Genomic DNA, 14116 nt, shown 5'->3' on the forward strand with positions numbered 1-14116 from the left:
CAATGATGTAGTTTAAATTCATCTTTGACGAGAATTAAACCTAATACATCTCACTTACAAATGAAAAATAATATCCATGACCAATATCCAAGGTCAAATTAAGATCGCAAACTCAATAACGAATTAAGGCCTAAGACCTAAGATCGAAAGTCAAAACTAGAATCGAAGAGCCTAAGATTGAATGTAGGCTTGTCAAAATTATTTGTTGTACTTATTATTGAAACAGTGAATGTTTGTTGTTGTTGCTTTGTGGACGTACATAGGCACATAGCTGAATCACATAAATTTTTTGGTATTATTTGTCTTGATTATTTGTTTTTAATTTATGAGTCTGTTTCGTTTTCCCATTCTTAAACAAAATATTTGTGGAACTGAAAATAATTCAAAAATTCCTAGAGCTGACACATGATTTTTATCTACACAAATTGTTGAGAATGACCCTCATTAATCTGGCGAGACTCACATTCTTTCACGCGTAGTTCAACCTTCAAGAAGAATTGTGATGCTTAACAGTTTCTTCAAGCTCCATTGCACATGGCAAGGAGAAAAGACAAATGAATTAAGGGGAGAATTAATAATTAATTCATATCTTTAAGTTTTCTTCATCGAAGACTAATTCCTTTAAGCAAGGAATTAGAATCAAATTCAACCAAGGATTCTACAAGATAATTCTAACATATGATTAATTTAATATTTATCCAAGATAATTTCTTACTCCATCCAATAGATAACACACCTTAGTTAACCGGATGTTGATACGAGGTGCCCTTACACCATGGTTGGCCCTAGCTTCTATAAATACCCAATTCTACACTAATTTTTGGTAAGCTTTAGCTACTCAATTCAGCTTTAAACTCTTTATTTTCATATAAACTGACTTGAGCATTAGAGATCCATTGACCAACCCCACAACACTTCTTAGGTGCGTAGTTTTGGTCTTTGATCAAATGTGCTTAATTGTTTTGTAGGTACAATTTCATCAAAACTAAAGACGATGGATTTTCGCTACCACAATATTCACAAACCACCCCCTGCTTACACAAAATTTCAAAATGTGCATTCAAAGTTCTTTGTGATGGGTGATTTATAAGTGTGCAGATTTTAGTCCATACACATGTGGAGGTATTGCTTCTTGTAAGAAATTTCAATCCAACACCAACGGAAAAAAAATATACTTGCTTTACAATGAAAGCACTGCGTCCCAGGTGGTTAGAGTCTTCATCTTCAACCCAAAGCTTGTCAAGCTCAGATCCTCACATCTGTTATGTCACACCCCGATCCCAACATACGTCTAAGATCGACAAGTGATGTCACCAAGTATTCGTAAATCCAACAGACTCCACCTCCGGGATATGTACAAAGCATAATTCAAGATTCGAATTGCGTAGTATTTTTTGTATACTTTATGGCTGCATCTAATCTCCTCGTTAGACTGCCTACGTACCCTGAAAAAGGATCAAGACATTCGTAGTTCACCATTCACTACACTCCGACGTTTATCACAGTACGTTCAAATAGAAAAGCATAGCATTCCTCAATCATTTGTTATAACTTGACAAGCACGAAATTACTAGGTCTAGAGCTGCATAACAGACCCACGTGGCATTCAAAGCATAGCATTCCACAATCATTTATTAGAACTTGACAAGCATGAAATTACTAGGTCCAGAGCTGCATAACAAACCCACATGACATTCAAGATTTCCATTCCATCCATCATATAAATCACTAAGTTTTCAACATGATACCTCAATCCACAACATGTAACATATCAAAGAACCAATGAAGCACATTATTATTCTCAAACCATATTGATCTACTAATCTATTCATAATAATAACAATCATATCCAACAACACTCCACAATCACGTCAATGAATCAATTCCAAGAATCAAAGATGCACGATATTAACATTTGATTACATTAATCAATCAATGAAATAACATATCATTTCATGAATTTAATTAAAGAACTCTACGTAATTCCCTATTTAGATTATAAGTAATAACATGGTAAATTTCATTTATATTCACAAGATCTAGTGTGGTTAATCCCCATTCACTCAAATCTAGGATTCCAAACTAACTTATGAAAATGAGTAAGAGCAAGGATTCCGAACCACTCAACGGAATCCAACTAAAATATGGCACCTAACGAAATGTTCCAAGTACCACTAAATCCTCATCACCTCTGGTATGCGTATGGTCCTTCATTATGGATATATCAAGCAAAACCATAAGCATAATCTAAGCATGCAGGCAGCGATCACCCATCGCAGATATACCAACCATGATCACCATGTAATACGTATGGTCCCCCATCGCGAATATACCAAGCAGGACCACATCCTAACTCTAGGTAGTGATCACCCATTGCGGATATACCAAGCATTATCACTCTTATAATGCGTATGGTCACCTATCATGGATAAACCAAGCAGAACCATATGCATAGTCTAATAACGTAGGCAGTGATCACCTATCGTAGATATTATATACCAAGCATGATCACCCCTAACAGTCCCCATCGCGGATATACCAAGCAGGACTGTATCCTATAGCTCTAGGTAGTGATCACCCGTCGCGGATATACCAAGCATGATCACTCTTAGAATGCGTATTGTCCCCATCGCGGATATACCAAGCAGAACGATAAGCATAGTCTAATCGTGCAAGCGGTGATCACCCATCGCAGATATACCAAGCATGATTACCCCTGAAATACATATGATCCCCCATCGCGGATATACCAAGCAGGACCATCCATGTACCACTGCTACATGGTGCAGTAAATTCATCACACATTATACATAATTGTACGCATACACGCTATCGATTCCACGTATCAACCAAGAATCTAGTCATATGAAGCACAAAACAAGGAATTCCCTTAATTACTATTTCTACTAAAAATCTAATAAAGTACCTAACTCATCTTCTGACTTTCATCTCTATCTCACGCTAAGTAGTAATGCTAAGTTCAGATACGCATTCAGTTGGCAATCATATCCAAATAATTATCAAACAATATTTATATCCCATAATAATACGAATAATAAAGAATAATACTTATAATGGAGTTTCCCTAGAACCTCCTACCTCGTGTTCGACTACCTTTGTCAACACAAGTCCTCCAAACTTTATAGCACAACACCCGAATCTAAACCAATTTACAAACGCATGAACAAATGAAAACAAACACAAGTAAACGCATATTAGCAAGCATGGAAGTGAGTAATTACAAATTATCAACTTGTGTAGCATAGACATTATTTTGGTACAACTTATACTTCAAATAACAACACTAATATAAAACAAAAGTAATTTAAAGTAAAACAGGAGAATGATTGAGTACTATAGAAACAATACTCCTCCACAAAAGCTGCATAAAAATTGCTTTGATCAACAAAATTTAAACTCCCTTTTGAACGCTCAATCCTGAACTAAATGGTACAAACTTAAATGTTTTTTGGAGACTTGTTTTGTGTAATTTATAACCACATAATGTTGGTAGAAAACGGAGCTCTAAATTGGAAGTAATGCCAACTATAAAATGGATCCCAAGACTAGAAATGCAGAACTTGCTGTCTGGCAGCTTTGTGACTCAAATTTGAACTTAGTTTTTGGTCAACCAAAACTCAACGGAATTAAGAGAAATCAGATGGGTTTTGATCATGGACATGTCTATTTTCAAAACACACAATATTAGATCAAAAGGAGCTCACAAGGACAGAGAAATCAAGAGCCAAAGTAGGCTACTTGAAACATAGTTTCTCTCTGCAAAATGGTTAGTTTTCTGCAATGTAAAACCCGTACTCGTTTAATCCAATTCACAATTTCAGGGCAATCCCAAACTATCCAGGAATCATATTTAACTTCTATTTCAATGTGTTAGCTTACCTATATCATGCTTAATTCTTCCTCTTTTAGCCAAAGACTACAAACAATTCAATAAAATTAAAGTATGTACCTTTCCTTGTTCTTGTCCTGCCCTCCAAACTCCTCCAAAGTTGTTCATCCATCTACCACTTAGCTACTAAGCTCTTAAATCAACGTCACCACCACAACTCCTCAACAAGAAGCCCAGAATTTCGAGTTAAACACATAAATCTCAAACTTATTCGAAAATGAAACCTGAAATTCGAAAGATCCGCTTACATATCCTGGAAGCGCATGAAGAGAGGAGTATTTTTTTCTCTTGGTTCGAGACCTATCTCCGGCGGCGAAAAAAACCACGAAAACCGTCGAAGCTTCTGGGCTTCAATATATGGGCACGCTTGGTTCCAGCATATGGGCTTGGTATCAAATTGAAGAGGGCTTCGCTGCGAATACATAGACTTTGACCTTGCGTAATTTCGTTGCCGGACGAGAAAGCTATGATTAAATGAAGTTTTTTGGAGTGAAGGAGAATTAAAGAGGAGAAGAACACAGCAGCAGAGCTGCTGGTTTTGCACGCTGGGAAGAAGAAAAAGGAAGCCATGGCTTCCAGAAAGTTCCACTTGAATTGATCAAAATGTCCTTTTATTTAGAAAATTTGTAATTTTCTTGTTTGAATTTCAAACTTCAATCCGATTGCGTTTATGCGTTAATGGTAATATCAAAATATGCCAAGAACAGTAGAAAAATATGAAAGAATCAAATACGCCTATGTAAAATCCCGTTTAGCACAAGAGAGGCATTTTCGTCTTTTAACCATTTCAAGAAAAAAATAAACAGCGCACATATAAACGTGTCAAAACTAAGAATACAAAATACCTAATTTTAAATAGTTTCGGGGACGGGGTTTCACATGCTAAGTGTGAATTAATACAGTAATATTCCTTACATTAAAAACATAAAATAAAAGCAAATGCAGTCACTTAATATTTTGGTCTAGTTATATTTCAATCCACATTTAAGTCACAGTTATTACATTTAACTTTTACGAACGGTGTGTTTGATATAATTTATTATGATTGATTCATTATGTGTTTTAGTCTAAATCTCTCACTCTTTAGTTTTAAAATATTGATCCAAAAAGAAAATTTTAAAAATCAAATGCAAAAGTGTAAGGTTGAGAACTTTGGTTAGTGATATAACTTTTCACTTATAAGTGAGAGATCTTATGTTCAATTATCGCCAAAAGCGAATTTGAACTACATTATTGTTAACCTATTGTGAGATTTAGCAAACTTCCTCATCTCCTTAGTGTAAATAATATTGTTTGTTAAAAAAAAAAGTGGAGAACTTTTGAATCTCAAAGGCGTTTACAAACTAAGAATCGAAGTAAGCAAAAATCTAGTTACTAATTGTTTGGAATTGAAATAAAAAATGTAAAAAAAAAAAGAAAAAGGGATGGGTGAATTCCAAGTTCCAAAAAGGAAAAAAAAAAAAATGAAAATGGCTTGAAAACTTTGAGTTTTAAATTTTAATCAAAATCACATAAAGATGTTATAAGTAAATAGTACCATAAGTGAATTTTTAAAGTAAAAATATCGTTTTCGTTAAAAATAAACAGTAACGGAAGTGGTTGTTTCAAACTTTCAAAAAAGAATTCAAAAGCTAAAAAACATTTTTTGTAATTGGGGTGGGGGCATACGCTCCATCTCCAACGGGTTACGTGCGTTCGCGTTGAATTCCGAAAAGGCAAAAGAGCAAAGCCGCATTCTTTGCTTTCAGTAGGCGAAAATGAAAATGCGCGCCGTTTTCTTTCCCCTTTTCGTCCGTTCCTTTTTTTCCTTATTTTTTTTTTGTGAAAAAAATATAATATATTTATTTATTTACTTCCTTTCCTCCAATCTCGTAAGAAAATTAATACTTTTATATTATAATTTTGTGAAAATTACAATAATAATATATGACATCTGAATTCAATTCCCTTTCTCAACTCCAATTCTGATATCTCAGGTGATCGTTGTCGACCACAATTCCCGCACCCTCGAAAGTCCTCTATCTCTCTCCTCTCTCTATCTCTCTCTCTCTAAAAAAAAAAAATTCACTTTCTGAATCGCTAGGGTTTCATCGTCTCCTTCTTCAGGTACTTTCACCTTGTAGATCTAAATTGGATTTCTTTGAATTGCATCCTCCATTTCTAGATCCCACTCTTTTTCTATCGATTTTTTGTTTGATAGTTGATTTCTCAGCATGTATTTATTTCTTTTGGAATTGTTTATTTGTGGCCTGCAAATACATTGTTTCATATTTTCGTTCTGCTTGAAGGAGGTGTGGTGGTTTTTCATCAACTTTTTGTTTGAATTGTGTATTTGTAATTATTATTGCAATATTATGATTCTTTGTGACCGAAAGGTCACCATTTTGAGTCGTGAAAACAGCTTATTTGCAATGCAAGGGTAGATGGACATTTTGTCCGACCCCTGCAAAGCGTGGAGCCTTGTTTTTTGCATGGAGCCTTGTTGGCTTGGGGCCGCCCTTTATTTGTGGGAAAATTTGAATACAATATAGGTGGAGAATTTTAACACTCATCATTAAATCTGGTATAGCATCTACCTGGTGATCATTGTTTAGTTACCAGTTTTTTCATATTGATGGATCATTTGGGTTCACGTACATTTTCCGGTTCCGCTGTTTACAAGGATGCTACATTCCCACAAGATAGATATAACTTATAGGGCAACTTAAAAGATAGATTAATAGGATTATTGCTGTTCTTATTGTAATTTTCATATTATTCTCGTGCATCACATAATCATGGAGAACTGGTGGCTTCTATTGTATCTTGTATGCTAACCGTTTTGTACTTCAATCATTTAGACTCTTAAATCCAAGTTTAATCTTGCTTTGTTTACTTGATGTTCTCTGTGCTTGCTAATCATTTCGTTTCTTGTAAATCAATTCCTTTCACAATCAGGTTTCCTATACATAATCTATATGTTGCCGAGGAATTTCATGTTTTTAGTTCTGGACAAGGAGCTGTATTATAATCTGGGACAAGGAACGATATTGGAAGTGGAGAGTTAAGTCATGATGGTTGATTTGGGCCTTTCACTTGCTAGGTTTGTGACCGCTGCGGATGGTTATGGTCCATTTCTCTTAGGGTGGCTGGTCACTGGGTCATTCGGGCTTGTAGCTATCATCTTTGCTTTTCTTAAATGGCAGAAAAGGACATCTCTAAAATGGGTTAAAGCTGCAGCTAGAGCAAAAAAGAAAGTCTGGAAGAAGCTAAAAGTTCCTTTATCACATCATACGTGGATCGAAGATATTACTAACGGTGAACAGCCATCCACATGTTGTGTTTGCTTGACTTCTTTGGTGTTTCTTCAATACCTAGGTACAAAAGCCTCATCGCGTACTCCTGTCCATCGTTGCTCTGTTTGTGGTGTAGCAGCTCATTTCTATTGTTCCCAGTACGCAGTAAAGGATTGCAAGTGTATGGCACAAGCTGGTTTTACCAATGTTCGACACCACTGGTCAGAAAGATGGGTTAATATGCATGATAATCCTGAGATATCGGCCATTTGTTTTTATTGTGATGAGCCATGTGGTGTTCCTTTCCTCGATGCTTCTCCTACATGGCATTGCCTATGGTGTCAGCGCCTCATACATGTCAGATGTCACAACAAAATGGCAAAAGAATATGGCGATGCTTGCGATTTGGGTAGTCTTCGGAGGATTATCATATCCCCTCTGTGTGTGAAAGAAGTTGGCCAATATAATGGACGTGGAATGCTGAGTTCATTCACAGATGAAATAATAACCTCATCTGTTTGTGGCCAGTATAGAAGAAAGCGCCACCACTGTAAGCATGGTAGTCAGGCAACTAATGGTGACTCTGCCACTGATGCATCTCCAGATTATCTGTTCAATGGATTTACTGGTATGAAGAGATCCCGTAGTGAGAAGAGTTTTGACTACTTAAAGAAGAATGATAGGACACTGAGTTTGAAGGGCAACCATAATGGGTTTTTTCAGAATAAGGGGGACACTGTCACCTATGGTCAAATTAAGAGATATAAAGTAGTTGATTTGCCACATGATGCAAGACCTCTTTTGGTCTTTATCAATTCCAGAAGTGGAGGTCAACGTGGGGCTTCTCTAAGGAGAAGGCTGAACATGCTGTTGAATCCTGTACAGGTAATGTTGTGCCTTTTTAGCATCATTCACTGTGATGGATTATAACTTTACATTGTTTTAGACGGGCAACAAAATGTGATCTTTGACGTCTAATGTTCCCTTGCTGTGTTGTAGCTCTTAATTTGCTCCAGATAGCTTACAGTCTGCTGTAATTCATATCCATATTTTTGTTTTCTGAATGAAACTTGATACTTAGTGACCTTGAGAAAATTCATTATGTCTGCCTTTGTTTCCCTTCCTTTTTCGAATTATATATGATGCCATGGTTGCATCATGGTTTTCTGGGCACAAGGTTGCCCAAATGTAGTAGCTGTGGGTTTTGTGGTACAGTTAAGGGAACAATGAGTGTAGTTGGTCACATGCTTCGTACGCGTTCATTTGAATGTATGTAGTTGGTTTGATATTTGGGGCTATAGTTTGCATTGTCATTATTATCACTTGTGTAACTTCTATTGCTTGTCCAGAAATATAAGCATATTGATACAGCATTGCATCTTTCTCCTAGGAGAATTGTGACGGGGTTTACCCTTGACCACCTTCTCTCTTCTTTTGTCTTTATTTTCCCTCATACAATGAAACAAATAAGAAATGATATTAATAGCTTGATGTGAGGCTTAGAATGGTCATAAGGAGGAAAATGCAGAACAATAAAATTTCTCTTGTTGCTCAGAGTCTGAGTTGCATTCAAAGTTTTTGTACTTTTCCCATGCTGGATTCTGGTTAATTTTTTTTTAATTCAGTTGTTTGGATCTTCTAGTTTGAGATCATAATATTAGTAGTATGTATTCCATTATTAAATTGCCAATGTTTTTTAATTCAGTGATTGATATGTGTGTTATAATTATTATTATTTTTTTTTTTTTTTGCATTTTTCATATCATGGTATTTAGGAGTAACTAGCCAAGCTATATTTCCAAATTGCAGGTTTTTGAACTGAGTTCTTCCCAAGGGCCTGAGGCAGGTTTGGAATTGTTCAATGATGTGCAATATTTTAGAGTTTTGGTATGTGGTGGAGATGGTACTGTTGCATGGGTTCTTGATGCGATCGAGAGGCATAATTTTGAATCACCCCCACCTGTTGCTATTCTTCCCCTAGGTACGGGAAATGATTTGTCAAGGGTGTTGCAATGGGGAAAAGGCTTCTCTATGGTTGATGGACAAGGTGGCTTAACCGCGCTGTTGCATGACATTAACCATGCTGCAGTTACCATGCTAGATCGCTGGAAGGTAAACATCAAATCAGAAGCTGATCCGAATAAAGTTCAGTCCAAGTATATGATGAACTATTTAGGTATTTCTCTACATTTACTATTACCTAGTTATGGTTGTGGGATCTGTTTGACATTTTCTCATTTCTTTGAAAGGTATTGGATGTGATGCGAAGGTTGCATATGAATTTCATGTGACCCGAGAAATAAATCCTGAGAAGTTCAGTAGTCAGGTACCTTCGTATTTGGTGTGATGTTTCATTATCACCCATTATTTATGCTTTCCTAAGCAACAAAATTTTAGAGAAAGATTTGTCATCGTTCATTTCCATGATTTGGCTTCACTGATGGTTGCTTTTATGAACAGTTTGTAAATAAATTACGATATGCCAAAGAAGGGGCCAGAGATATAATGGACCGAACCTGTGCTGACCTACCATGGCAAGTTTGGCTTGAAGTTGATGGGAAAGACATAGATATTCCAAAGGTTTACATTTATGAAATTTTTGTTATTATGTTTCAAGCTGTTTTCATTACTTTTGAACTGACTCCTTTTTCATATTTTTCTCTTCTTTTCCCAGGATTCTGAGGGTCTAATTGTGCTCAACATTGGCAGCTACATGGGTGGAGTAAATCTTTGGCAAAACGATATTGAGCATGATGATGAATTCAGTCTTCAGTTGATGCACGATAAAATGCTTGAAGTTGTATGTGTTTGTGGAGCTTGGCACCTTGGAAAACTTCAGGTTTGTATAGTATGTCAATTTTCTGTTTTTCATTCATAATGTCTCCCCTCCCTGATGTGGGATTTATATTCTCAACACATACACCCTCCATTGCAGAATAATTTAAATCTAAACTATCAAAAGCACAAGTATATTTACATAATTCTTTCTTTGAGATGTCATCGTATATTTACATCGGAAATTCTATTCTTACTATCTATTGTACAACAATTTTATACAACCTTAGGTGGCAGCTGATGTGGACGGCCACATCATTTGAAGTAATCTGAATTTCTATTTAATTAAAACAAATAAAAAAAAACCAGCGGAGAAAAAAAAGAGAAAACCAAAAACTTTGCATGGTGTAAACTGGGTTTCAAGTAAGAAAGTAAAAAATCTAGCAGCCCAATTCTTAGGAGTGTCCGCAGTTGATCCTTTACCTACTCCCTTTTCGTTATAAGGTGGTGTTCTTCCACCAAAAGTGGCGCCCGGGGGAGGGGGCACTTCGGCTCAGGCTTTGGGCTAGAGGTCATGTTTCTTTTTTGAACAAGTAGAATAACCTAGTGGATTGAATGAATGGAAGAAGCTAATGTTTGTTGTTTTTCTGTACAGGTTGGACTTTCACAAGCTAGAAGACTAGCCCAAGGGAAAGTCATAAGAATACATGCCTCTAGTCCTTTCCCAGTCCAAATAGATGGAGAACCATATATACAACAACCTGGCTGCTTAGAGATTACACATCACGGACAGGTACAATTTGAAGCTCCCTGTGATCATGTCTTGTGGTACACTCAAATATACCTCATCATGTAGGACTGGTTAGAGATGTATACTATGTGTTATTATGTTTGGAACATCTATCACACATTCGGGCAAGAATTGAACATGATCAATGGGCCGTAACCATATTCTACCAACATGAGGTGGTTCGCCAAAATATTAGCAGATTTTGGTGGGGTGATAGGGTTTTTCGTGTTATTCTCAGCCAACCATAGCCAGGGAATGATACCAAACCCCAAATGTTTGGTTATGCACACAATCGAACCCTAATGGATACTAAAGAATGCTTTTTTGTTTGGTGGTTGTGGTCTGAACTTAGGGGGTTTGTTCAACACTGGTGTATGAAAGAAAGATCGATTCCAGAACCCTTAAATTGCTAGAAAACGCTGAATCTCAACGGATACACACCCATATCTGTCCTTTATATTTTCTTTATAATTAGACGGACATTGAACTGGTTATCTTCTTCTGTGTCGTTCTATTTTCAGATGTTCATGTTGAGGAGAGCTTCAGAAGAGCCCAGAGGGCATGCGGCTGCAATTATGACCGACGTTTTACTAGATGCCGAGTGCAAAGGCATCATCAATGCATCCCAGAAGAAAATACTTCTCCAGCAGATGGCCCTCCAGCTCACTTAATTCACTCTGCTTCTCTTCGCCGGTCTTCTAGTTTTGTTAACAATTCTTTTGTCCTCATCGGTTTCCATACCTGTATTTTGGGCTGATTCAGTGGCCTACATATTTTTGGAATTGCTTCTTTTGTAGAAACAGATTTTTTTGTAAACCCAGAGAGAGACAGCGAGATTTTTGTTTGTAACGTTGTGATATGATAATAACTGACATTTGGTTGAAACTCCATTTTTCTGCATTTCTATGATGCCTTTTGTTTTATAATTGAAGTACTTGCAATAGTAACGGAAGATCAGTTGATAGATATCCTCACGGAAGATCAGTTGGTAGATATTCTCACAAAGACTGTTTCAAGTTATAACTTCTCAAGTTTCTTACACGATTTGGGCATGTGCCGTACATGCATCAACTTGAGGGGTAGTATTGACTTTTGAGTATATTCATATAATCTTGGGATTCTTAGTTTAGTATGATTTCATGTAAATTAGCTCTCTCCTTGCAACATCTTGTAAATTAGCTCTCTCTTTGTAGATGAATAGAGTCACAATACTATTACAAGAGTTTTCTCTTCTAAAACACCAATCAATGAGGGCGGAACACGATGTAGAGTTTTTTGCAAATATGTAAAAAAATATACTTATGAGGAGTGCAAAATGAGATTTTTGAAGTGCTAATAATAAACAATCAATTAGTCCCAAATTTAAAGACCAAAGCTCTAAAAACAACAATAACAACTGAGCCTTATCTCTCTAAGTGAGGTCAGTTGTATGAATCTTAGATCTTCACAACGTTTGGTTTTGCATCAAGTCTTCCGTTAGTTCTTAGGTACTCCACATCTTTTCTAAAAGTCTCTTTCCAAGTCTTCCTATGTCTTCCTCTACTCCTTTTGCTCTAAGTCTTACTCTTATAGTCCCATCTTCTAACCAGAGTATCCGTAGGTCTTCAATTCACGTGTCCAAACCACCTTAATCGATTTTCTTTCATCTTATCTTCAATTGCGGCCACTCCTATATTACCTCGGATATCCTCATTGTTCTTAATCACATCCTACCTCGTTTGCCCACACATCCAACGAAGCATTCTCATCTATGCTACACTCATTTTTTGCACACGTTGATTTTTGACCCCACCCCTTAACATTACGTGCCATAAAACATTGACAATCTTATTGCTGTCCTATAAAAAAAATTCTTAAGCTTTAGGTGACAATGATTGTACAACATACCTAATGCACTTTTCCATTTCATCCATCCAACTTGTACTTTATGGTTGAGATCTTCATTTGATTCTCTGTTCTTTTGCAAGATAAATTTAAGAGAATGAAAGCAGCATATACTCTTTAGTACTTCTTAATCTACTATGCTCACTCTCATCTCATTTGGACTCCTATTCCCACTGAACTTGCTCTCCGTTTATTCTGTCTCTAGCCTACTTAAGATCTTTAGATTCTAACACTTCCCGCCAAATATTAAGTTTCACATTTATTCCCTTACGTTTCATTTATAGGCACTATATCATCTGCAAAAAGCATACACTAAGAGATGTCATCTTGAATAGTCATGTTAACTCATCTATTACCAGTAGAGATAGGTAAGGACTTAAAGTTGAGCCTAATTGTGTAACCATATAGTTATGGGAAAGCTTTCAATTTATCCCTCATGAGTTATTGCTACATTCCTTGCTCCTTCATACATATTCTTTATTGCTTTATATGCGTGTAAATCCTTTAGCATATTTCGAACCATATAGAAGAGACTAAGGGTGTGTTTGTTTGACATCCCTAACTCTTACTGGACTGGACTGGACTAGCATTTAGTGTAGTCCAGCGTTCGACTCAGGACCTCGTTAACTGTCGTTAGCTAATCTAGTCCAAAAGCATGGTATTAGCTATGACTACTTGTCGACGTTGTCGTTGTCCTCTTGTCTTTCCCAAATCCATCTCAAGTAGCCATCTTCAGTGACCGCATCACCAACGACCTAAAATCTTTGAATCTGAGACCATCCAAAATCAGATTATCACCTAGGGAGTTGGATAGGAAAAGAGGCAGAGGGAAGAGAGAGAGGGATTTGGACGGAAAATCAAAGGGGACAGAGAGAGGGAGTTGAACGGGAAAACTTGCCATGGCCGCCATTCGAATTGGCGATCCTAAGCTTCATAGGGAGGAGTTGGGGTTTTCTGGGGGAATCGGGAACTTGAAGAGCAACGCAACTTGGGGAAACATAGGGAGGACAAGAGTAAGTGATTGGAGGTGAAACAGGACAGAAAAGGGAAAGAGACAGTGGCACATATAAAATGGCAAAGAAAGGGGAGAGGGGAAGGATGCAGTGGGCGGACAAAAAAAAATGAGAAAGGAAGATGATTAAGAGTTGTGAAATTTTATTTGAACCCATATAACCTCTTTCTACACCCAACTTACAACTTTCACCCATATTAACTTTAATTAAACTATCAATACCTCTTTAAACCCATATTTACTACCTAAATTACCCTCACAAACCCAATTCAATTTGTAGATTTATCCGTACACTCATTTAGAAATAAAAACCCAAAATTTGCAAAGAGAAGTCCATTTCAAGTTGGGACTATGAAAAAGTGGACAAATTCTTAATACAAAACAATATGATCGTCCTTGCAATCATATTGCAAAAGAGCTTGTCGCACTAGTTTAAGGCTTTTTTGTTTGTTTCAAATAGTCTGAATCTA

At 36.6% G+C, this 14116-nt stretch overlaps 1 protein-coding gene across 1 annotated transcript; it reads left to right on the forward strand.

The window, feature by feature from the left end:
• The first annotated feature begins 5780 nt into the window (after positions 1-5780).
• Positions 5781-11650, forward strand: LOC137745335 (diacylglycerol kinase 2). Its single transcript, XM_068485282.1, has 8 exons — positions 5781-6016; positions 6848-8070; positions 8995-9361; positions 9435-9511; positions 9646-9765; positions 9860-10024; positions 10616-10753; positions 11272-11650. The coding sequence occupies exons 2-8, from the start codon at positions 6961-6963 to the stop codon at positions 11419-11421; spliced, it is 2127 nt and encodes a 708-aa protein (XP_068341383.1). The 5' UTR covers positions 5781-6016; positions 6848-6960; the 3' UTR covers positions 11422-11650.
• The last annotated feature ends 2466 nt before the right edge of the window (positions 11651-14116 follow it).

This window comes from Pyrus communis, chromosome 1, assembly GCF_963583255.1.
Source record: "Pyrus communis chromosome 1, drPyrComm1.1, whole genome shotgun sequence".
NCBI lineage: Eukaryota > Viridiplantae > Streptophyta > Magnoliopsida > Rosales > Rosaceae > Pyrus > Pyrus communis.